Below are 23601 nucleotides of genomic sequence, written 5' to 3'. Positions count from 1 at the left end.
ACAGATCCAGTCTCCATATCCCTTGGTTAGACCACACTGGGAGCACTGTGTACAGTTCCGGTCTCCATATTTCTTGGTTAGACAACACTGGGAGCACTGTGCACAGTTCCGGTCTCCATATCCCTTGGTTAGACCACACTGGGAGCACTGTGCACAGTTCCAATCTCCATATCCCTTGGTTAGACCACACTGGGAGCACTGTGCACAGTTCTGGTTTCCGTATCCCTTGGTTAGACCACACTGGGAGCACTGTGCACAGTTCCGGTCTGCATATCCCTTGGTTAGACCACACTGGGAGCACTGTGCACAGTTCCAGTCTCCATATCCCTTGGTTAGACCACACTGGGAGCACTGTGTACAGTTCCGGTCTCCATATCCCTTGGTTAGACCACTCTGGGAGCACTGTGCACAGTTCTGGTCTCTGTATCCCTTGGTTAGACCACACTGGGAGCACTGTGCACAGTTCTGGTCTCTGTATCCCTTGGTTAGACCACGCTGGGAGCACTGTGCACAGTTCCAGTCTCCATATCCCTTGGTTAGACCACACTGGGAGCACTGTGTACAGTTCCGGTCACCATATCCCTTGGTTAGACCACACTGGGAGCACTGTGCACAGTTCTGGTCTCCACATCCCTTGGTTGGACCACACTGGGAGCACGGTGCACGGTTCTGGTCTCCACATCCCTTGGTTAGACCACACTTGGAGCACTGTGCACAGTTCCGGTCTCCATATTCCTTGGTTAGACCACACTGGGAGCACTGTGCACAGTTCCAATCTCCATATCCCTTGGATAGACCACACAGGGAGCACTGTGCACAGTTATGGTTTCCGTATCCCTTGGTTAGACCACACTGGGAGCACTGTGCACAGTTCTGGTCTCTGTATCCCTTGGTTAGACCACACTCGGAGCACTGTGCACAGTTCCGGTCTCCACATATCTTGGTTAGACCACACTGGGAGCACTGTGCACAGTAAAATGAAAAGGATATAGAGACATTGGTGGGAGTGCGATTAAAAATTTGAGGGACTAAGCAATTACCGTCAACCATGCCAATTTAGTACAGGGGCAGTGAGGAATCCTGCTGCTTTTCTGCACTGTGTGGTTCCAACATCTATCCCTTACCTTGGTGACTGATGGGAGAACGTGCACGTGTATGAGGGAGAGCAGCTCTTTGACAAGCTGCTGTGTTTGGGAAACAGCAAGAAAGTGAGAGTCAGAGACAAGCGATCAGTCCAGAGTGTTTAATGAAAGTTGATGCATCACGTCGAACAATCGGTTTGAAGCACTGTGTTCAGACACAGCCTGGCCTGCCTCTTACAGTTGAAGCCTCACTCAGATTGCGTTCCCCCTGACCTTCGCGGTAGCTCTCGCCCTTTGATTCCACACTCTTTCCCCCCAGCCCCTTCTCCCTCCCTCGGGCGGTAAAGCGTACAGGAGGAGAGTTCTCGGCGCTACCACGAGCGGTAACAACCTCGGCAACGTTCCAACCCCGCTCCTCCATCTGCGCTACCGCACATTTGACATTGGCTGGGGGGGGGGGTTGAGATTGGGATCTTTCTGTGCTGTGGGTGGGGCTCAGGTACCATGGGATTAACTCAGTGAGAGGTCTGAGGAAGCTTGGCTCCAAATTCATCTCTAAACCAACTTTTGATCGAACGTGACTTGTTCTGTACAGACAAACATTCAACACCCAACATCAATGATACAGAAACAGCCTCTGAATGCCACACACTGAGCTGATAGAACTGAAGACAGTTAATAATTAACATATTATATAAATAATTCGGCATGAGAGAGAGCCTTCGCTATATAGAAGCTAAATAACAGGAAAGGTTTGAGTTTTCATACTCCTTGCACAGATTGTAGATATTGAATCGGGGACAATGTAGGACATTCATAATCTTTGCATCGCTGGAGCTTTCAGTAATACAGCTCCTTATCCCACCAACCTGCAGAACAAGAGACAGAGAATTACAAATACAGACATGGCAGGACTCCCAGTGTAGAGGGGGCTTTACTCTGTATCTAACCCCGTGCTGTACCTGTCCTGGGAGTGTTTGATGGGGACGGTGTAGAGGGAGCTTTACTCTGTATCTAACCCCGTGCTGTACCTGTCCTGGGAGTGTTTGATGGGGACAGTGTAGAGGGAGCTTTACTCTGTATCTAACCCAGTGCTGTACCTGTCCTGGGAGTGTTTGACGGGGACAGTGTAGAGGGAGCTTTAACCTGTATCTAACCCCGTGCTGTACCTGTCCTGGGAGTGTTTGATGGGGACAGTGTAGAGGGAGCTTTACACTGTATCTAACCCCGTGCTGTACCTGTCCTGGGAGTGTTTGATGGGGACGGTGTAGAGGGAGCTTTACTCTGTATCTAACCCCGTGCAGTACCTGTCCTGGGAGTGTTTGATGGGGACAGTTGTAGAGGGAGCTTTACTCTGTATCTAACCCAGTGCTGTACCTGTCCTGGGAGTGTTTGACGGGGACAGTGTAGAGGGAGCTTTAACCTGTATCTAACCCCGTGCTGTACCTGTCCTGGGAGTGTTTGATGGGGACAGTGTAGAGGGAGCTTTACTCTGTATCTAACCCCGTGCTGTACCTGTCCTGGGAGTGTTTGATGGGGACAGTGTAGAGGGAGCTTTACTCTGTATCTAACCTCGTGCAGTACCTGTCCTGGGAGTGTTTGATGGGGACAGTTGTAGAGGGAGCTTTACTCTGTATCTAACCCAGTGCTGTACCTGTCCTGGGAGTGTTTGACGGGGACAGTGTAGAGGGAGCTTTAACCTGTATCTAACCCCGTGCTGTACCTGTCCTGGGAGTGTTTGATGGGGACAGTGTAGAGGGAGCTTTACTCTGTATCTAACCCCGTGCTGTACCTGCCCTGGGAGTGTTTGATGGGGACAGTGTAGAGGGAGCTTTACTCTGTATCTAACCCCGTGCTGTACCTGTCCTGGGAGTGTTTGATGGGGACAGTGTGGATTTATTGAGAGATGCCAGTAGCTGTACTCACTTCCAGGATGCCTACGCACTCCGAGTTTCCTGATCTCATCGTACACGAATATCAAGATTCCAAACGGGATGGGTACGAACCACCACTGTCCACTGTGGGGGAGAACGAAGCTGAGGTTAGTGTCCCATTCACGGTATCCCCGCCCTGTCCCAGGCTGCAGCAGCCTCACCTCCCAGCTCACACCCGGGACACGAGGTGAAATCACACGGCCACACCGAGGTTACCCTGTCCTTGAAGTTAAGCCAGGGACTGATCAGCCACTCGCGGGGTCGGGGGTGAGAGGGAGGTTCCAGTGTATATTCAAAGGCCCCACTCGCGCCTCCTCCACAGGCCACTGTCACGGAGAGTTCCTCCTGATGTCCTGGGACAGCAGTTCCTGCCCGATCGTCATCCAGCACCAGGTCGACTTTCACTGCTGGGTGCGGGATCTTGCTTTGTACAAGATGGCAGCTGCATTTGCTTCTATCACAGCTGTCACTGGACTGCGAAATGATCCCTTAATTGTCTTTGTAGGTCTTAAGGACACTTGGAAGACGTTATAACCTGCATTTATAAAGCGCTTTTGATACTGTAAAACATCTCAAGGTGCCTCAGGAGCGATAATCAAACCCAATTTGAGCCCGAGTCACGATTTATTAGCACAGGCAGCCAAAAGCTGGTTAATAGAGATCACTTTAAAGAAGTGTCTTAAAGGAGAGAGAGGGGGTTTAGGGAGGGAATGCCAGAGCTCGGGCCCCAGGCAGCTGAAGGCACGGCCGCCGATGGTGGAGCGATGGGAATCAGGGGGATGGTCAAGAGACCGGAATTGGAGGAGCACAGAGACCTCGGAGGGTTGTAGGGGCTGGAGGAGGTTACAGAGATAGGGAGGGTTGTAGGGGCTGGAGGAGGTTACAGAGATAGGGAGGGTTGTAGGGGCTGGAGGAGGTTACAGAGTTGGGAGGGTTTTAGGGGCTGGAGGAGGTTAGAGATAGGGAGGGTTGTAGGGTCTGGAGGAGGATACAGAGATAGGGTTGTAGGGTCTGGAGGAGGCTACAGAGATAGGGTTGTAGGGTCTGGAGGAGGCTACAGAGATAGGGTTGTAGGGTCTGGAGGAGGCTACAGAGATAGGGTTGTAGGGTCTGGAGGAGGTTACAGAGATAGGGAGGGTTGTAGAGGCTGGAGGAGGTTACAGAGATAGGGAGAGTTGTTGGGACCGGTGCCAGTTACAGAGATAAGGGAGGGGGTTGAGGAGGTTACAGAGATAGGGAGGGTTGTAGGGGCTGGAGGAGGTTACAGAGATAGGGAGGGTTGTAGGGGCTGGTGCCAGTTATGGAGATAGGGAGGGTTGTTGGGACCGGTGCCAGTTACAGAGATAAGGGAGGGGGTTGAGGAGGTTACAGAGATAGGGAGGGTGTTGAGGAGGTTACAGAGATAGGGAGGGTGTTGAGGAGGTTACAGAGATAGGGAGGGTGTTGAGGAGGTTACAGAGATAGGGAGGGTGTTGAGGAGGTTACAGAGATAGGGAGGGTGTTGAGGTTACAGAGATAGGGAGGGTGTTGAGGAGGTTACAGAGATAGGGAGGGTGTTGAGGAGGTTACAGAGATAGGGAGGGTGTTGAGGAGGTTACAGAGATAGGGAGGGTGTTGAGGAGGTTACAGAGATAGGGAGGGTGTTGAGGAGGCCGTGGAGGGATTTGAAAAGAAGAATGTGGATTTTAAAATCGGCGCGTTGCTGGACCCGGAGCCCCTGTAGCTCAGTGGGTGACAGGGGCTGACGCGAGGTTGGGACGTGATGTGAGTTGGGGATACGGGGCGGCGAGTTTGGACAGGCTGCAGTTCCCCGAGGTTGGGAGGCTGTGCCAGAGAGTGTGGGAATAGCGGAGCACAGCGTGTGGACGGGAGCAGAGTACGGAACTCCCCCTCGACCTGCTGGCCGTACCTACCGTATTGGCATGAAGTTAAAGATGTTGGGCATTCCAGGGCAGTAACACAGAAAGTTGCCCAGCAATATTTGGAAGATGATGGCGGAGAGCAAGACCTTGTTCCTATGGAGAGGGGGGGAAAGAAAACATGTAGATAAGACAGTGAATTCTTCAAATCAGGGAAACCTGCTGTACAGAAGGAGGCTATTTGGCCCGTTGAGCCTCTACTGGCCCTTTGTAAGAGCAGTCATGTTGCTTCCCACGTCCCTGCCTTTTGTCCATCACCCTCCAAGTTCCTCATCCTCCAATACCCGCCCGACTCCCTCTTCAAATTCTTTACATGATCCGCTTCCACTCATCAGCTCGTCCCTTCCAGACCCCGACAACGCTCCTGAGTGAAAACGTTTCTCCGCAGCCCCCCCTACCCCAACCCCAACCCCCCACCGAAATCTTCACCCGACAATTTTTACACTGACGTCCGCCTGGTTACTGACCCACATGCCAGAGGGGATGGCTTACTCTGTCAAAACCCCGCCTCAGACAAACCTCCGCTCGGTCATCCGCTTAGCCCTCTCTGTTCCAAGGAGGACAGTCCGAACTGTAACTGAAGTCCCCCCCAACCCCTGGGGTCAGGCCCTGGTCCCTTTCCAGGGGCTTTACACCTTTCCCTGAAGTGTGGGGCCCAGGATTTGCCACGATACTCAGGCTGAGGCCTAACCGGTGGTTGACAAAGTCCCAAATGGACCTCTTCGCTTTCTTATTCTGTTCAACTCTCTCTTCAAGCAGGTTGTGTCCTTCTCAAACACCTTGTCAACTAGACATTGCCAATTGGACTAGGGATGCGGGAGTCACTGGCAAGGCCAACATTTGTTGCCTATCCCTAATTGCCCTTTGAACTGAGTGCCTTGGCCATTTCAGAGGGGCAGTTAAGAGTCAACCACATCGCTGTGGGTCTGGAGTCACATGTAGGCCAGACCGGGTAAGGACAGCAGATTTCCCTCCCTAAAGGGACATGAGTGAACCAGATTTATTAATTGGATTGGTCTAGAGTCTCCAGCAATTGAAGGAGGAGACCATTCAGCCCCCTCAAGCCTGTTACACAGCAACAGGAGGAGGCCATTCAGCCCCCTCGAGCCTGTTACACAGGAACAGGAGGAGCCCATTCAACCTGCACCACTATCCAATGAGATCGTGTCTGACCTGTACCCTAAGTACATTGATCCCTCTTGTTTCCCTCAATCCCCTTGTCTAGTAAAAACCTATCAATCCCAGATTGAAAATGATTCACTGACACCTTCCACCCTGACCACCAGCATCGACTGTTTGTGGGAGAGAGTTCCACGTTCTACCAATCTTTATGTGTAAAAGGCTTTCCTAACTTCTCTCCCCATTTTAAGGCTCTTCCCCTTTGTCCTCAACACCAACCCTCCCCCTTCCAACCAGCCGAAATACTTTCCCTCTATCGACCCCTATCTGTTCCCCCTGACTATCCTCAAACCTTCAATCAAATCCCCCCGGAACCTTCTAAATTCCGGGGAATCCGAGCCCAGTTTGTGTTTAATCTCTCCTGGTAATTTAACCCTTGGAGTCCCGGTCTCATTCTGGTAAATCGACACCGCGCTCTCTCTCTCTCTCTCTCTCTCTCTCTGTCTCTCTCTCTCTCTCTCTCTGTCTCTCTCTCGCTCTCTCTCTCTCTCTCTCTCTCGCTCTCTCTCTCTTTCGCTCTCTCTCGCTCTCTCTCTGTCTCTGTCTGTCTCTCTCTCTCTGTCTCTCTCTCTCTGTCTCTCTCTCTCTGTCGCTGTGTCTCTCTCTCTGTGTCTCTCTCTCTGTGTCTCTCTCTCTCTCTCTCTCTCTCTCTCTCACTCTCTCACTCTGAGGACAGTGCATCCTCCCTAAGGTGTGGGTCCCAGAACTGTTCACAGTGACTCCAGGTGTGGTCTAACCAGGGCTTTGTACAGATGAAGCACGACTTCTACCCCCTTGTATTCTAGTCCCCCTGAGCGAAAGGACAGTGTCCCATTCCACACTTGGATTAATCTCTGTCCCTGTTCCTGACATTTTAAGGATCACTTCACCATGGTTCACCCCAAGTCTCTCTGGAGTTGCTCTGTTCCTAGCTTAGCGCTGGTTTCTGCGCCGAGCTGCTTCTGCTGGTAAGGGTCAGTGAGGACTGCGAGGCAGGGGCAGCTGGTGTTACTGTGACCCCTCACCTGAAGACACCCTGCTGAAACATGGAGAGACGCCTGGTCTTTCTGATGAGGCAGTCAGCGATCTGGCACATCTCGATGCTGATGAAGAAGACGGTGTAACACGTGTACTGTTGGTATCGACGCTGCCAGTATGTCTGAGGAAGACCAGAACAAACAATTAGGAGGGTGGGAGGGTTAGCGGTGGGGGAATGATTGGTCCAGTCGCGTTGGAGAAAGTCCCCTTGAGCCTGTTACACAGGAACAGGAGGAGGCCATTCAGCCCCCTCGAGCCTGTTACACAGGAACAGGAGGAGGCCCATTCAGCCCCCTCGAGCCTGTTACACAGGAACAGGAGGAGGCCCCATTCAGCCCCCTCGAGCCTGTTACACAGGAACAGGAAGAGGCCCATTCAGCCCCCTCGAGCCTGTTACACAGGAACAGGAGGAGGCCCATTCAGTCCCTGGAGACTGTTCCCCCATTCAATCAGGTCATGTCCGACCTGTATCTTAACTCCATCCACCAGCCTCGGTTCCGTAACCATTAAACCCCCCCGACCCAACAAAAATCTCTCAATCTCAGTGTTGAAATTTCCAATGGACCCCTCCCAGCCTCGACAGCTTTATCTGGGGGGGAGAGTTCCAGATTTCCACCCCCCCTGCTTTGTGTGAAGAAGTGCTTCCTGACATCACCCCCTGAACCCGCAGAGTTGAAGCCCCCTTGTCCTGGACTCTCCCTTTGTTCTCTCCATTTACCTTATCAAATCCTTTAATCATCTTACGGTATCTGACTGAGGGGTTTGACCCTTTTTGACACCAGGTCACGATGGGGGTAGATGGTCAGTACCGGGTGAGCACTGACTCAGTGCGTTCAGGATACTGACTGACGCCATCCTCCGTTTCAGTCTCTGGTAGCTGTGCTCTCCACAGGTATTAAAGATTTCAGCATCAGCGAGGCCTCAACTCTCGCTGTTTCTCCGCCATCCTGAGCTTCTCCCCGTTTGGATAAATACCCAGCGATCTTCCTGCGTCCGGAACTCACGCCTCAAACCGTTTCCGCTACAGTTTGGCCCGTTCGTTTCAACCTCTCAACGTCCCTTCCTGTTATTCCCTGGACCACTGAACTTGGTGCCTCAGCAACTCTGGGCAGGACCAGGTCCAGAGGTCCCTGGAGTGAGCCCTGAGAGGGCGGGATTGTCGGAGGAGGGGAGACCGAGGAAAGGACTGGGCCCATCTTCTCCAGAGTTCAGACGGAGGAGGGGTGATCTGGTTGGGGTGTACAAAATTCTTCCAGGGCTCGACAGGGGGAGGATGTTTCTGCTGACCGGTCGGAAGGGCCTTGGGAGAAGCGAGCAGCGGCAAAGAGGATTGGGAGGGGCCCTCGAGCCTCTCCAGGAACACTGGGCTCCCCCCAGTTTAGTTGGCGTCCATGAGTGTCGAGTGAGTTCGAAGGAAGGCAGGGGAGGGATTTGGCGGGAGTTGGATCACCATCCTGCAGTCTCTAACCCTCGCCCCCATCACCCTGCCATACCCCACCGTGGAATCCCAGCATGTACATACCCACTCCTGTCCGTAACTGTCCTCCAGCGAGTTGAGGCTCTGGTCTTCCCATTGGGCTCGGAGTCCGATGCACAGCAGAGGATACCACCCCTCCTGGGCCATGGCGGTGAAATAGTCGGTGAATCCCGCGAACGACTGAATGACCCCTGTCGGCGACAAAGCGAGGGAGACGCCTCAGCAAAGTTCACGTCACGCGCAATTCTTCCTCAGGCCCAAATATACCCGCCCCCTCCGGCCACATTTAACCATGGGTCACTGTGCGCCCCTCCCGCTGCAGTCAGGACTCTCGTGACATGAACTCTCTCTGCACCGCTCCTGCCGCTTGTCACGGAGCCAGAGTGGCCTGATTCCCAGTCCACCCTCCAGAAACCCGTGCCCCATGAACTAGGCAGGCACTCCAGCCTCCGCTGAGGGAGTGCTGCACTGTCAGAGGGTCAGTACTGAGGGAGTGCTGCACTGTCGGAGGGTCAGTACTGAGGGAGTGCTGCACTGTCGGAGGGTCAGTACTGAGGGAGTGCTGCACTGTCGGAGGGTCAGTACTGAAGGAGTGCTGCACTGTCGGAGGGTCAGTACTGAGGGAGTGCCGCACTGTCGGAGGGTCAGTACTGAGGGAGTGCCGCACTGTCAGAGGGTCAGTACTGAGGGAGTGCCGCACTGTCAGAGGGTCAGTACTGAGGGACTGCCGCACTGTCAGAGGGTCAGTACTGAGGGAGTGCCGCACTGTCGGAGGGTCAGTACTGCGGGAGTGCCGCACTGTCAGAGGGTCAGTGCTGAGGGAGTGCCGCACTGTCGGAGGGTCCGTACTGAGGGAGTGCCGCACTGTCGGAGGGTCAGTACTGAGGGAGTGCCGCACTGTCGGAGGGTCAGTACTGAGGGAGTGCCGCACTGTCAGAGGGTCAGTACTGAGGGAGTGCCGCACTGTCAGAGGGTCAGTACTGAGGGAGTGCCGCACTGTCAGAGGGTCAGTACTGAGGGAGTGCCGCGCTGTCGGAGGGTCAGTACTGAGGGACTGCCGCGCTGTCGGAGGGTCAGTACTGAGGGAGCGCCGCGCTGTCGGAGGGTCAGTACTGCGGGAGCGCCGCACTGTCGGAGGGTCAGTGCTGAGGGAGTGCCGCACTGTCGGAGGGTCCGTACTGAGGGAGTGCCGCACTGTCGGAGGGTCGGTACTGAGGGAGCGCCGCACTGTTGGAGGGTCAGTGCTGAGGGAGCGCCGAACTGTCGGAGGGTCAGTGCTGAGGGAGCGCCGCACTGTCGGAGGGTCAGTACTGAAGGAGTGCTGCACTGTCGGAGGGTCAGTACTGAGGGAGTGCCGCACTGTCAGAGGGTCAGTACCGAGGGAGTGCCGCACTGTCAGAGGGTCAGTACTGAGGGAGTGCTGCACTGTCGGAGGGTCAGTACTGAGGGAGCGCTGCACTGTCGGAGGGTCAGTACTGAGGGAGTGCTGCACTGTCGGAGGGTCAGTACTGAGGGAGTGCTGCACTGTCGGAGGGTCAGTACTGAGGGAGTGCCGCACTGTCGGAGGGTCAGTACTGAAGGAGTGCCGCACTGTCGGAGGGTCAGTACTGAAGGAGTGCCGCACTGTCGGAGGGTCAGTACTGAGGGAGTGCCGCACTGTCAGAGGGTCAGTACTGAGGGAGTGCCGCACTGTCAGAGGGTCAGTACTGAGGGAGTGCCGCACTGTCAGAGGGTCAGTACTGAGGGAGTGCCGCACTGTCAGAGGGTCAGTACTGGGGGACTGCCGCACTGTCAGAGGGTCAGTGCTGAGGGAGTGCCGCACTGTCGGAGGGTCCGTACTGAGGGAGTGCCGCACTGTCGGAGGGTCGGTACTGAGGGAGCGCCGCACTGTCGGAGGGTCGGTGCTGAGGGAGCGCCGAACTGTCGGAGGGTCAGTGCTGAGGGAGCGCCGCACTGTCGGAGGGTCAGTGCTGAGGGAGCGCCGCACTGTCGGAGGGTCAGTGCTGAGGGAGCGCCGCACTGTCGGAGGGTCAGTGCTGAGGGAGCGCCGCACTGTCGGAGGGTCAGTGCTGAGGGAGCGCCGCGCTGTCGGAGGGTCAGTGCTGAGGGAGCGCCGCGCTGTCGGAGGGTCAGTGCTGAGGGAGCGCCGCGCTGTCGGAGGGTCAGTGCTGAGGGAGCGCCGCGCTGTCGGAGGGTCAGTGCTGAGGGAGCGCCGCGCTGTCGGAGGGTCAGTGCTGAGGGAGCGCCGCGCTGTCGGAGGGTCAGTACTGAGGGAGCGCCGCACTGTCGGAGGGTCAGTACTGAGGGAGTGCCGCGCTGTCGGAGGGTCAGTACTGAGGGAGCGCCGCGCTGTCGGAGGGTCAGTGCTGCGGGAGCGCCGCACTGTCGGAGGGTCAGTGCTGCGGGAGCGCCGCACTGTCGGAGGGTCAGTGCTGAGGGAGCGCCGCACTGTCGGAGGGTCAGTGCTGAGGGAGCGCCGCACTGTCGGAGGGTCAGTGCTGAGGGAGCGCCGCACTGTCGGAGGGTCAGTGCTGAGGGAGCGCCGCACTGTCGGAGGGTCAGTACTGAGGGAGCGCCGCACTGTCGGAGGGTCAGTACTGAGGGAGCGCCGCACTGTCGGAGGGTCAGTACTGAGGGAGTGCCGCACTGTCGGAGGGTCAGTACTGAGGGAGTGCCGCACTGTCGGAGGGTCAGTGCTGAGGGAGCGCCGCACTGTCGGAGGGTCAGTACTGAGGGAGCGCCGCGCTGTCGGAGGGTCAGTGCTGCGGGAGCGCCGCACTGTCGGAGGGTCAGTGCTGAGGGAGCGCCGCACTGTCGGAGGGTCAGTGCTGAGGGAGCGCCGCACTGTCGGAGGGTCAGTGCTGAGGGAGCGCCGCACTGTCGGAGGGTCAGTGCTGAGGGAGCGCCGCACTGTCGGAGGGTCAGTGCTGAGGGAGCGCCGCACTGTCGGAGGGTCAGTACTGAGGGAGCGCCGCACTGTCGGAGGGTCAGTACTGAGGGAGCGCTGCACTGTCGGAGGGTCAGTACTGAGGGAGCGCCGCACTGTCGGAGGGTCAGTACTGAGGGAGCGCTGCACTGTCGGAGGGTCAGTACTGAGGGAGTGCCGCACTGTCGGAGGGTCAGTACTGAGGGAGTGCTGCACTGTCGGAGGGTCAGTGCTGAGGGAGCGCCGCACTGTCGGAGGGTCAGTACTGAGGGAGCGCCGCGCTGTCGGAGGGTCAGTACTGCGGGAGCGCCGCGCTGTCGGAGGGTCAGTGCTGAGGGAGTGCCGCACTGTCGGAGGGTCAGTGCTGAGGGAGTGCCGCACTGTCGGAGGGTCAATGCTGAGGGAGTGGTGTTCTGTTAGAGGTGACACCTTTGGGAATGAACAGCGAAGTCATCCTCGTCTGCCCTCTCGGGCGGGTGTGAAAGATCCCACGGCCAGTATTTGGAAGAAGAGCATGGGGGGGGGAGTTCTCCCCGGTGTCCCTGGGGCCAATATTTATCCCTCAGCCAACATCACTAAAAAAACAGATGATCTGGGTCATTATCGCGTGGCTGTTTGCGTGGGATCTTGCTGTGCGCAAATTGGCCGCCGCGTTTCCTACATTACAACAGGGAGGCACACTTCAAAAAGCAACGGCGTTGGCTGGGAAACGCTTTGGGACGTTCCCGAGGTGGGGAAAGTTTTCTTTTTCACACTGCGAGGTGCGAGGAGGGATTGGTGTGAAGATGCTCACTGGTCTCCGGAGCTGGGTACTTACCGATCTGGAAGTAGGAATATACCGCGAGTTGCTCGTTCACCAGTCGGTCTTTTCGAGGGTTGCGAGGCTTCAGATTCATGATATCGCTCTCAGCTTTCTCATAGGCAAGAGACACCGAGGGGAACTGTTTTCAACGAAAGGTTTGACCGGTGAGGATTGAACATTCAGGCACCCAAACAGTCACAAAACAAACCCCATCGGGGAATTCAGGAGAGACCTCTTGACCCAGAGAGCGGGGGGAGAATGTGGGACTCGCTCCCACGGGGAGTGGCCGAGGCGAATAGTGTCGATGTGTTTAAGGGGGAAGCTGGATAAACACACGAGGGAGAGAAAGGAATAGAAGGGGATGGGGATGGGGTGAGATGGAGAGAGGGATCGTGTGGAGCGGTACAGGTGTGTGCAGGGAGACACTGGGCTATCCTGTGAAGGGGATACGCATCGATAACAAGGCAAGGAAATACACAACTGGTGGGAGACTGAGAAACGTCGAGGTACAGAGGGACCTTGGAGTAATGTCCACAGATCCCTGAAGATAGGAGGACAGGTGGATGAGGTGGTCAAGGTGGTACACAGGGGAACTTCCTTTTGTTAGACAAATCTATGATTATGATGATATAAGACACGAGTTAGACCACAACGAGAGCACTGTGTTCTGTTTATTCTTTCCCAGGATGTGGGCATCACTGGTAAAGGTCAGCAATTGTTGCCTGTCCCTAATTGGGGCCATTTCAGAGGGGGCAGTTAAGAGTTAACCACATCGCTGTGGGTCTGGAGTCACATGAGGGCCAGACCGGGTAAGGACGGCAGATTTCACCCCCCTTTCTTAAAGGGGCATTAGTGGGTTTTTAACAACAATCGATCGTTTCATGGTCACCATCTCACTGAGACTGGCTCTCAATCCCAACGTTATTAATTGAGTTTAAATTCCAACCAGCGGCCGGGGTGAGGTTCGAACCCCCTGGGTCCCCGGAGCGTTAGGCCTCGGCCTCCGGGCGATGAGTCCGGCGACACTCCCGCTGCGCCGCCGCGCTCCCCTGTCCGGTTCCGGTCACCGCACAGCCGGGAAGGCGCGACTGCTCGAGATGGTGGCGAAGAGAGGGTCGCGGGACTGGGGAATGTTGGCGGTGAGGAGAGGGTTCGGTGGGGGGGCGGGGGGTGGGTTCCTTTGGAACAGAGGGGAGGCTGAGAGGAGAATTTTGGAAAACGGTGAGCGGTGGAGATCGGCTATTGCTCTTGGCTGAGGGGGTCCAGACTGGGAGGGGGGGATGGTGGAGAAGAGGCTGAAGATTCTGACGGCGTTGGAGCGGACAATTTCTTCCCTCAGAGGGTGGGGAGGGATTGGAACTCACAGCCTGATGGGGTGGTGGAGGGAGAAGGATACACGTTTGAAATGGCAGAACCCACAAGGCGACAGGCAAAGAGCTGGAGAGTGGGGTTGGGCCGGTCAGCGACTTGCCGGCCGGCATGCGCTCGAGGGGCCGAGTGGCCTCCTCCCGAGAGGTGGATTGCTCATGATTGCTCTTGACGGGACGGAAGTGGGGGGAGGCTATCGTTTGGCACAGAGATCGGGCGAGACTTACAATGTCAGTAGCAAGCTCGATGAAGAGAATAGTGATGCAGCCCAGAGGCAGTGGGACACTCATGGTGATGTAGATGAGGTAAGGAGCCAGTTCCGGAATGTTCTTTGTCAGCGTGTAGGCAATCGACTTCTTCAGGTTGTCAAAAATGAGACGCCCTGAGGAAACGAGTTCAAGGCAAAAACTTAAAAAGCCGTCGCGCTGAAGGATCCCTCAGCCTTAACTTCTGAACCCTCGCCACTCAAACTGCAGCCAACCACACATTCTGCAGGCCATGCTGAACCTGTCCTGGGAGTGTTTGATGGGGACAGTGTAGAGGGAGCTTTACTCTGTATCTAACCCCGTGCTGAACCTGTCCTGGGAGTGTTTGATGGGGACAGTGTAGAGGGAGCTTTACTCTGTATCTAACCCCGTGCTGTACCTGTCCTGGGAGTGTTTGATGGGAACAGTGTAGAGGGAGCTTTACTCTGTATCTAACCCCGTGCTGTACCTGTCCTGGGCATGTTTGATGGGAACAGTGTAGAGGGAGCTTTACTCTGTATCTAACCCCGTGCTGTACCTGTCCTGGGAGTGTTTGATGGGGACAGTGTAGAGGGAGCTTTACTCTGTATCTAACCCCGTGCTGTACCTGTCCTGGGAGTGTTTGATGGGAACAGTGTAGAGGGAGCTTTACTCTGTATCTAACCCTGTGCTGTACCTGTCCTGGGCATGTTTGATGGGAACAGTGTAGAGGGAGCTTTACTCTGTATCTAACCCCGTGCTGTACCTGTCCTGGGAGTGTTTGATGGGGACAGTGTAGAGGGAGCTTTACTCTGTATCTAACCCCGTGCTGTACCTGTCCTGGGAGTGTTTGATGGGGACAGTGTAGAGGGAGCTTTACTCTGTATCTAACCCCGTGCTGTACCTGTCCTGGGCATGTTTGATGGGAACAGTGTAGAGGGAGCTTTACTCTGTATCTAACCCCATGCTGTACCTGTCCTGGGAGTGTTTGATGGGGACAGTGTAGAGGGAGCTTTACTCTGTATCTAACCCAGTGCTGTACCTGTCCTGGGAGTGTTTGATGGGGACAGTGTAGAGGGAGCTTTACTCTGTATCTAACCCCGTGCTGTACCTGTCCTGGGAGTGTTTGATGGGGACAGTGTAGAGGGAGCTTTACTCTGTATCTAACCCCGTGCTGTACCTGTCCTGGGAGTGTTTGATGGGGGCAGTGTAGAGGGAGCTTTACTCTGTATCTAACCCCGTGCTGTACCTGTCCTGGGAGTGTTTGATGGGAACAGTGTAGAGGGAGCTTTACTCTGTATCTAACCCCGTGCTGTACCTGTCCTGGGCATGTTTGATGGCAACAGTGTAGAGGGAGCTTTACTCTGTATCTAACCCCATGCTGTACCTGTCCTGGGAGTGTTTGATGGGGACAGTGTAGAGGGAGCTTTACTCTGTATCTAACCCCGTGCTGTACCTGTCCTGGGAGTGTTTGATGGGAACAGTGTAGAGGGAGCTTTACTCTGTATCTAACCCCGTGCTGTACCTGTCCTGGGCATGTTTGATGGGAACAGTGTAGAGGGAGCTTTACTCTGTATCTAACCCCGTGCTGTACCTGTCCTGGGAGTGTTTGATGGGAACAGTGTAGAGGGAGCTTTACTCTGTATCTAACCCCGTTCTGTACCTGTCCTGGAAGTGTTTGATGGGAACAGTGTAGAGGGAGCTTTACTCTGTATCTAACCCCGTGCTGTACCTGTCCTGGGCATGTTTGATGGGAACAGTGTAGAGGGAGCTTTACTCTGTATCTAACCCCGTGCTGTACCTGTCCTGGGCATGTTTGATGGGAACAGTGCAGAGTGAGCTTTACTCTGTATCTAACCCCGTGCTGTACCTGCCCTGGGAGTGTTTGATGGGAACAGTGTAGAGGGAGCTTTACTCTGCATCTAACCCCGTGCTGTACCTGTCCGGGGAGTGTTTGATGGGGACGGTGTAGAGGGAGCTTTACTCTGTATCTAACCCCGTGCTGTACCTGTCCTGGGCATGTTTGATGGGAGCAGTGTAGAGTGAGCTTTACTCTGTATCTAACCCCGTGCTGTTCCTGTCCTGGGAGTGTTTGATGGGAACAGTGTAGAGGGAGCTTTACTCTGCATCTAACCCCGTGCTGTACCTGTCCGGGGAGTGTTTGATGGGGACGGTGTAGAGGGAGCTTTACTCTGTATCTAACCCCGTGCTGTACCTGTCCTGGGAGTGTTTGATGGAGACGGTGTAGAGGGAGCTTTACTCTGTGTCTAACCCCGTGCTGTACCTGTCCTGGGAGTGTTTGATGGGGACAGTGTAGAGGGAGCTTTACTCTGTATCTAACCCCGTGCTGTACCTGTCCTGGGAGTGTTTGATGGGGACGGTGTAGAGGGAGCTTTACTCTGTATCTAACCCCGTGCTGTACCGGTCCTGGGAGTGTTTGATGGGGACAGTGTAGAGGGAGCTTTACTCTGTATCTAACCCCGTGCTGTACCTGCCCTGGGAGTGTTTGATGGGGACAGTGTAGAGGGAGCTTTACTCTGTATCTAACCCCGTGCTGCACCTGTCCTGGGAGTGTTTGATGGGGACGGTGTAGAGGGAGGTTTACTCTGTATCTAACCCGGTGCTGTACCTGTCCTGGGGGTGTTTGATGGGGACGGTGTAGAGGGAGCTTTACTCTGTATCTAACCCCGTGCTGTACCTGTCCTGGGAGTGTTTGATGGGAACAGTGTAGAGGGAGCTTTACTCTGTATCTAACCCCGTGCTGTACCTGTCCTGGGAGTGTTTGATGGGGACAGGGTAAGTGACCCGTTCCTACCTTGCTCTACTCCAGTTACAATTGAGGCAAAGTTATCATCCAGGAGAATCATGTCCGCCGCATTCTTGGCAGCGTCTGATCCCGCAATCCCCATGGCGATTCCGATGTCCGCTTTCTTCAGTGCCGGTGAGTCATTGACTCCATCTCCAGTCACAGCAACGATGGATCCCTGAGAGAGAGGGAGAGTGAGAGAGAGAGGAGTAGAGAGGAGCGACGAATGGCATTAAACTGGGTTTGCAAGTGAGATCAATACTGGATGGTCATGTACACTGTACAAACCAGGAGGGCGACTGAATGACAAGCCAGTTTCAGGTGTGGCTCAGTGGAACAACTTGGTGGCTTCGTAAATACACCTCCTGACAACAACGTGCATTTATATAGCTCCTCTAACCTCCCAAAGCACTTCAGTCTTGGGCCCAAACAGCCAGTCAATGAAGGATAGAACTGGAGCCCATCTTTACACACCTTATTTATTTACTGAGTTGCACAATACAAGCATGCACCTCCTAACCCCACAACCCCAGTTTTCGTCTTTCCCTATTATAGGAGCATGAGTGAATCCCCAGTTACTGCCCCCACCTGTATTCCGTTAAACACAATTTAATGCACGATTAACACTCGGGAGCGTAACTCTGACCCCGATCAGCAGATTTTAGGGAGAGGTCACCATAAGCTCAGTCAAAGAGGTCAGTTAAAGGAATGTCTTAAAGGAGGAGGGAGCGAGGCAGAGAGGTTTAGGGAGGTAATCCCAGAGCTTAGGGCCCCAGGCAGCTGAAGGCACGGCTGCCGATGGTGGAGCGATGGGAATCAGAGGATGCTCAAAAGGCCGGAATTGGAGGAGCGCAGGGATCTCAGAGGGTTGTAGGGGCTAGAGGAGGTTACAGAGATAGGGAGGGTTGTAGGGGCTAGAGGAGGTTACAGAGATAGGGTTGTATGGGCTGGAGAAGGTTACAGTGATAGGGAGGGTTGTAGGGGCTGGAGGAGGTTGCAGAGATAGGGAGGGTTGTAGGGGCTGGAGGGGGTTACAGAGATAGGGTTGTAGGGACTGGAGGAGGTTACAGGGATAGGGAGGGTTGTAGGGACTGGTGGAGGTTACAGAGATAGGGAGGGTTGTAGGGACTGGAGGAGGTTACAGGGATAGGGAGGGTTGTCGGGACTGGAGGAGGTTACAGGGATAGGGAGGGTAGTAGGGGCTGGAGGAGGTTAGGGATAGGGAGGGTTGTAGGGGCTGGAGGAGGTTACAGGGATAGGGAGGGTTGTAGGGGCTGGAGGAGGTTACAGAGATAAGGAGGACGTTTGAAGGGGTTTGTAAACAAGGATGGAGCATTTTAAAAAGGAGGCATTGCCTGACTGGGAGCCAACGAGCGAGAGAGGGTGATGAGTGAAGAAACTGCTTTATTTGCTGGGCTGATCCAGGGTGGGAGAGAGAGAGAGACATCGAGGGATGGAGAGAGACAGAGCGAGAAAGAGAGACTCAGAGAGAGAGAGAGACTCAGAGGGAGAGACTCAGAGAGATTCAGAGAACGATAGAGAGATTCAGGGTGAGAGACCCAGAGAGAGAGAGAGAGAAAAAGAGAGACTCTGAGAGAGAGACTCCGAGAGAGAGAAAGACAGACACTGTTGTTGGACTCAGTGCCTCTGAGCGGGGGAAGGTTAGTACAGGGGAGATATCTTGCCGGAGTTCCCATGCATGATCGCTGTCTGGTCACTCTGAGTGGACAGTGCACACATGGGCCTAGGAGGATTAGCCTCAGTCGTGATGCCCCCACACCCCAAGGTTGAATATCGCACTCACTCACCAGTTTCTGACAGCTCTCCACAATGATCAGCTTCTGTTGGGGTGACGTGCGGGCAAACACTATCTCCGGGTGGGAGCGTAACATATCCACCAGCTCATCGGAGGTCATGTCCTTCAGCTGCCCACCATTAACTACAGCCGCTCTGGCATCCCTACAGGCGGCAAATCACAGGCACTGTTACTGAGGAACGTCTAAAATCACACTGCACTCTTACCCCATCAGGTAGGAACAGGAGGAGGCCATTCAGCCCCTCGAGCCTGTTACACAGGAACAGGAGGAGGCCCCATTCAGCTCCCTCGAGCCTGTTACACAGGAACAGGAGGAGGCCCATTCAGCCCCCTCGAGCCTGTTACACAGGAACAGGAGGAGGCCCATTCAGCCCCTTGAGCCTGTTACACAGGAACAGGAGGAGGCCCATTCAGCCCCCTCGAGCCTGTTACACAGGAACAGGAGGAGGCCATTCAGCCCCCTCGAGCCTGTTACACAGGAACAGGAGGAGGCCCATTCAGCCCCCTCGAGCCTGTTACACAGGAACAGGAGGAGGCCATTCAGCCCCCTCGAGCCTGTTAAACAGGAACAGGAGGAGGCCCATTCAGCCCCCTCGAGCCTGTTACACAGGAACAGGAGGAGGCCCATTCAGCCCCCTCAAGCCTGTTACACAGGAACAGGAGGAGGCCCATTCAGCCCTTGACATTAAGGCAGCATTTGACCGAGTGTGGCATTAAGGAGCACGAGCAAAACTGGAGTCAATGGGAATCAGGGGGAAAACTCTCTGCTGGTTGGAGTCATACCCAGCACAAAGGAAGATGGTTGTGATGTTGGAGGTCAGTCATCTCAGCTCCAGGACATCACTGCAGGAGTTCCTCAGGGTAGTGTCCTCGGCCCAACCATCTTCAGCTGCTTCATCAATGACCTTCCTTCCATCATAAGGTCAGAAGTGGGGGTGTTCGCTGATGATTGCACAATGTTCAGCACCATTCGCGACTCCTTAGATACTGAAGCAGCCCATGTCCAAATGCAGCAATTGGACAATATCCAGGCTTGGGCTGACAAGTGGCAAGTAACATTCACGCCACACAAGTGTCAGGCAATGACCATCTCCAACAAGAGAGAATCCAACCATCGCCCCTTGACGTTCAATGGCATCACCATAAGGGAACCAGTGTGTGACCATGTAACCAGGGTGTACAGGTTTAACCAGGCTGTAATTGGGGAGGGTCTGGTCTGGCTCAGAGATTGATCAGTATTCAGTGCTTACCGCTTGTCCACCTGTTCAACAGGAATCCTCTTACGAGCTGCAATATCCTCAACCGTCTCACTGCCCTCCGAGATGATCCCCACACTGGCAGCAATTGCCTTGGCAGTGATGGGGTGGTCACCAGTAACCATGATCACCTACGTACACATCAACAGCAGTTAGCACGTGCAGAGGACAGTTCCTCAAAGGATTCTCCCTCCCTCAGATCTCCAAACATCCAATCAGATCACTGAACCCGCCCTCAGATCACTGACCCGCCCTCAAATCACCCACCCTCCCTCAGATCACCCACCCTCCCTCAGATCACCCACACTCCCTCAGATCACCCACCCTCCCTCAGATCGCCGAACCCTCCCTCAGATCGCCAAACATCCAATCAGATCACCAAAACCTCCCTCAGATCACCCACCCTCCCTCAGGTCATCCACCCTCCCTCAGATCGCCCGCCCTCCCTCAGATCGCCCGCCCTCCCTCAGGTCACCCATCCTCCCTCAGGTCACCCACCCTCCCTCAGATCACCCACCTTCCCTCAGATCACCCACCCTCCCTCAGATCACCCACCCTCCCTCAGATCACCGAAACCTCCCTCAGATCACCGAAACCTCCCTCAGCTCACCCACCCTCCCTCAGATCACCCACCCACCCTCAGATCACCCGCCCTCCCTCAATCACCCACCCTCCCTCAGATCACCCACCCTCCCTCAGGTCACCCATCCTCCCTCAGGTCACCCACCCTCCCTCAGATCACCCACCCTCCCTCAGATCACCGAACCCTCCCTCAGATCACCAAATCCTCCCTCAGATCACCCACCCTCCCTCAGATCACCCAGCCTCCCTCAGATCACCCACCCTCCCTCAGATCTCCCACCCATGCTCACTTCACTGATCCAGAACCCCTCGATTAGATTCCAGTCTGTAACTCACTCCTGGGTATCTGTTATTCTATTTATAAACCACCCCGAACCCCTCGGTTAGATTCCAGTCTGTAACTCACTCCCGGGTATCTGTTATTCTATATATAAACCACCCCGAACCCCTCGATTAGATTCCAGTCTGTAACTCACTCCCGGGTATCTGTTATTCTATGTATAAACCACCCCGAACCCCTCGATTAGATTCCAGTCTGTAACTCACTCCTGGGTATCTGTTATTCGATATATAAACCACCCCGAACCCCTCGATTAGATTCCAGTCTGTAACTCGCTCCCTGGTATCTGTTATTCTATATATAAACCACCCCGAACCCCTCGATTAGATTCCAGTCTGTAACTCACTCCCTGGTATCTGTTATTCTATATATAAACCCCCCCGAACCCCTCGATTAGATTCCAGTCTGTAACTCACTCCCGGGTACCTGTTATTCTATATATAAACCCCCCTGAACCCCTCGATTAGATTCCAGTCTGTAACTCGCTCCCGGGTATCTGTTATTCTATATATAAACCACCCCGAGCCCCTCGATTAGATTCCAGTCTGTAACTCGCTCCCGGGTATCTGTTATTCTATATATAAACCACCCTGAACCCCTCGATTAGATTCCAGTCTGTAACTCACTCCCGGGTATCTGTTATCCCATGCACGTATTCGCTATAAATCCCTGGATTGGATCCCGTGATCACTCCGCCATGCACCTACCCTGATCCCTGCGGTCCGACATTTAACCACAGCGTCTGGTACTGTCGCTCTGGGAGGGTCGATCATGGAAATGAGGCCATCAAAACACAGGCCGCTGGTGGGAAAATTCATGTCATCCGTGTCGAAAGCGAATCCTCGGGGAAATTCCTTCTCATTCAGGTAAATGTGACAGAATCCTGGGTAAGAGAGTCACTGGTTACTCGACGATTACGTCAACCCTTGCTTAGACGGCACTTGGAGCAACATCAACAGGTCTCGAGTAGAAGTACATCTCCCTAGGAAGGTTCCTGCTCCACTCCAGCTTCCTCCTACCCACCCCCCTCTCCATCTCACCCCATCCCCATATCCTTCTATTCCTTTCTCTCCCCCATGTGTTTATCCAGTTTCCCCCTTAAACACATCGACACGATTCACCTCCACCACTCCCTGTGGGAGAGAGTCCCACATTCTCTCCGCTCTCTGGGTAAAGAAGTTTCTCCTGAATTCCCCATTGGGGTTTATTAGTGATGATCTTATATCGATGGCCCCCCTAGTTCAGGTCTCAACCACATTGGCTCCTAGTCTGACAACACCTTGATTTTAAAATTCTCAGCCTTGTTTTCAAATCCCTCCCTATCTCTGTAACCAACTCCATCCCCTCCAATACCTCCCTATCTCTGTAACCAACACCATCCCCTCCAATACCTCCCTATCTCTGTAACCAACACCATCCCCTCCAATACCTCCCTATCTCTGTAACCTCCTCCAGCCCCTACAACCCTCCCTATCTCTGTAACCACCTCCAGCCCCTACAACCCTCCCTATCTCTGTAACCTCCTCCAGCCCCTACAACCCTCCCTATCTCTGTAACCACCTCCAGCCCCTACAACCCTCCCTATCTCTGTAACCTCCTCCAGCCCCTACACCCCTCCCTATCTCTGTAACCTCCTCCATCCCCTACAACCCTCCCTATCTCTGTAATCTCCTCCAGCCCCTACAACCCTCCCTATCTCTATAACCTCCTCCAGCCCCTACAACCCTCCGAGATCTCTGCGCTCCTCCAATTCCGGCCTCTTGACCATCCCCCGATTCCCATCGCTCCACCATTGGCGGCCGTGCCTTCAGCTGCCTGGGGGCCCTGAGCTCTGGAATTCCCTCCCTCAACCTTTCTCTCTCTCTCTCTCTCTCTCTCTCCCTCCTCCTTTCAGACATTCTTTAAACCTGACCTCTTTGTCCGAGCTTTTGGCCGCCTGCCCCTTTACATTTTTATGTGACTGGGGGTCAGATTTTGTCAGTCTGATCGACCCTCCTGTGCAGCGGATGTTTTACCCGGCTGAAGCTGCTATATAGATGCAGGTTGTAGTTGTATTTACCCAGCACCCTCTCTCCTAGTCCTCCGAGATCCATGTACGCAGTCTGAAACGCCTCCTTCCACTGCTCATCCAGCGGTAGCTCCTGCCCCTTGATCATGATGGTTGCACTGCGTTCGAGGATTCGTTCCGGGGCTCCCTTCATTACCATTAGATATCGCAGGTCCAGTGGGTCCTCCATTTCGTGGATCGACAGCTGCCAAAGTGACAAAGAATCACATCCAGTTACGGCGAGCACAGAACCAGGCCATTCGGCCCATCTGCTCCGTGCTGGTGTTCCTGCCCCCACACCAGCCTCTTCCCACCACCCACCCCCCTCTCCATCTCACCCCATCCCCATACCCTTCTATTCCTTTCTCCCCCTCATGTGTTTATCCAGCTTCCCCCTTTAAATACATCGACACGATTCACCTCGACCTCTCCCTGTGGGAGCGAGTCCCACATTCTCCCCACTCTCTGGGCAAAGACGTTTCTCCTGAATTCCCCATTGGGTTTTGGAGTCGGTCCTGCACAGTACCCAAGTCTGACCCCGTGCCTGACCTCACTGACCCTGGATCTGAACTCACTGACCTGGCATCTGACCCCATTTCTGAGCCCATCTGACCTCACATCCCATATCTGACCTCACTGACTCCAATCCTGAACTCCCTGATACCTGTCTGACCACCCTGACCCTGACTCTAACCTCACTGGTCCCTGTCCGACTTCACTGACCCTTTAGTCTGGCCTCGCTGGTTCCGTGTCTGACCTCACTGACCTTGTGTCTGACCCCATGTCAGACCTGCACTGACCCGCCTGACCTCCCCAACTCCAAGTC

At 54.7% G+C, this 23601-nt stretch overlaps 1 protein-coding gene across 1 annotated transcript; it reads right to left on the bottom strand.

Annotated features, from left to right (window-relative positions):
• Positions 1-1227: 1227 nt before the first annotated feature.
• LOC144677865 (potassium-transporting ATPase alpha chain 1-like) lies at positions 1228-22977 on the bottom strand. The gene is made up of 12 exons (XM_078537866.1): positions 22788-22977; positions 21436-21611; positions 19801-19937; positions 18543-18693; positions 16744-16912; positions 13932-14086; positions 12352-12475; positions 8654-8799; positions 7119-7252; positions 4930-5031; positions 3009-3100; positions 1228-1951 (listed from the first exon to the last, which is right to left on the bottom strand). The coding sequence occupies exons 1-12, from the start codon at positions 22963-22965 to the stop codon at positions 1923-1925; spliced, it is 1593 nt and encodes a 530-aa protein (XP_078393992.1). The 5' UTR covers positions 22966-22977; the 3' UTR covers positions 1228-1922.
• Between the last annotated feature and the right edge of the window lie 624 nt (positions 22978-23601).

Source organism: Cetorhinus maximus, unplaced genomic scaffold (assembly GCF_964194155.1).
Source record: "Cetorhinus maximus unplaced genomic scaffold, sCetMax3.hap1.1 HAP1_SCAFFOLD_3202, whole genome shotgun sequence".
Lineage (NCBI taxonomy): Eukaryota > Metazoa > Chordata > Chondrichthyes > Lamniformes > Cetorhinidae > Cetorhinus > Cetorhinus maximus.
The sequence above is the reverse complement of the archived record's forward strand: the minus strand, read 5'-3'. Positions and strand labels throughout refer to the sequence as shown.

Coding starts and splice junctions, on each gene's coding strand:
- LOC144677865 (XM_078537866.1), bottom strand. CDS start 22,965: ATGGAGGACCCACTGGACCTGCGATATCTAATGGTAATGAAGGGAGCC. Junction 21,612..22,787: donor ACTAGGAGAGAGGGTGCTGG/GTAAATACAACT, acceptor TCTCTTACCCAG/GATTCTGTCACATTTACCTG. Junction 12,476..13,931: donor TCGAGCTTGCTACTGACATT/GTAAGTCTCGCC, acceptor CGTTGAAAACAG/TTCCCCTCGGTGTCTCTTGC.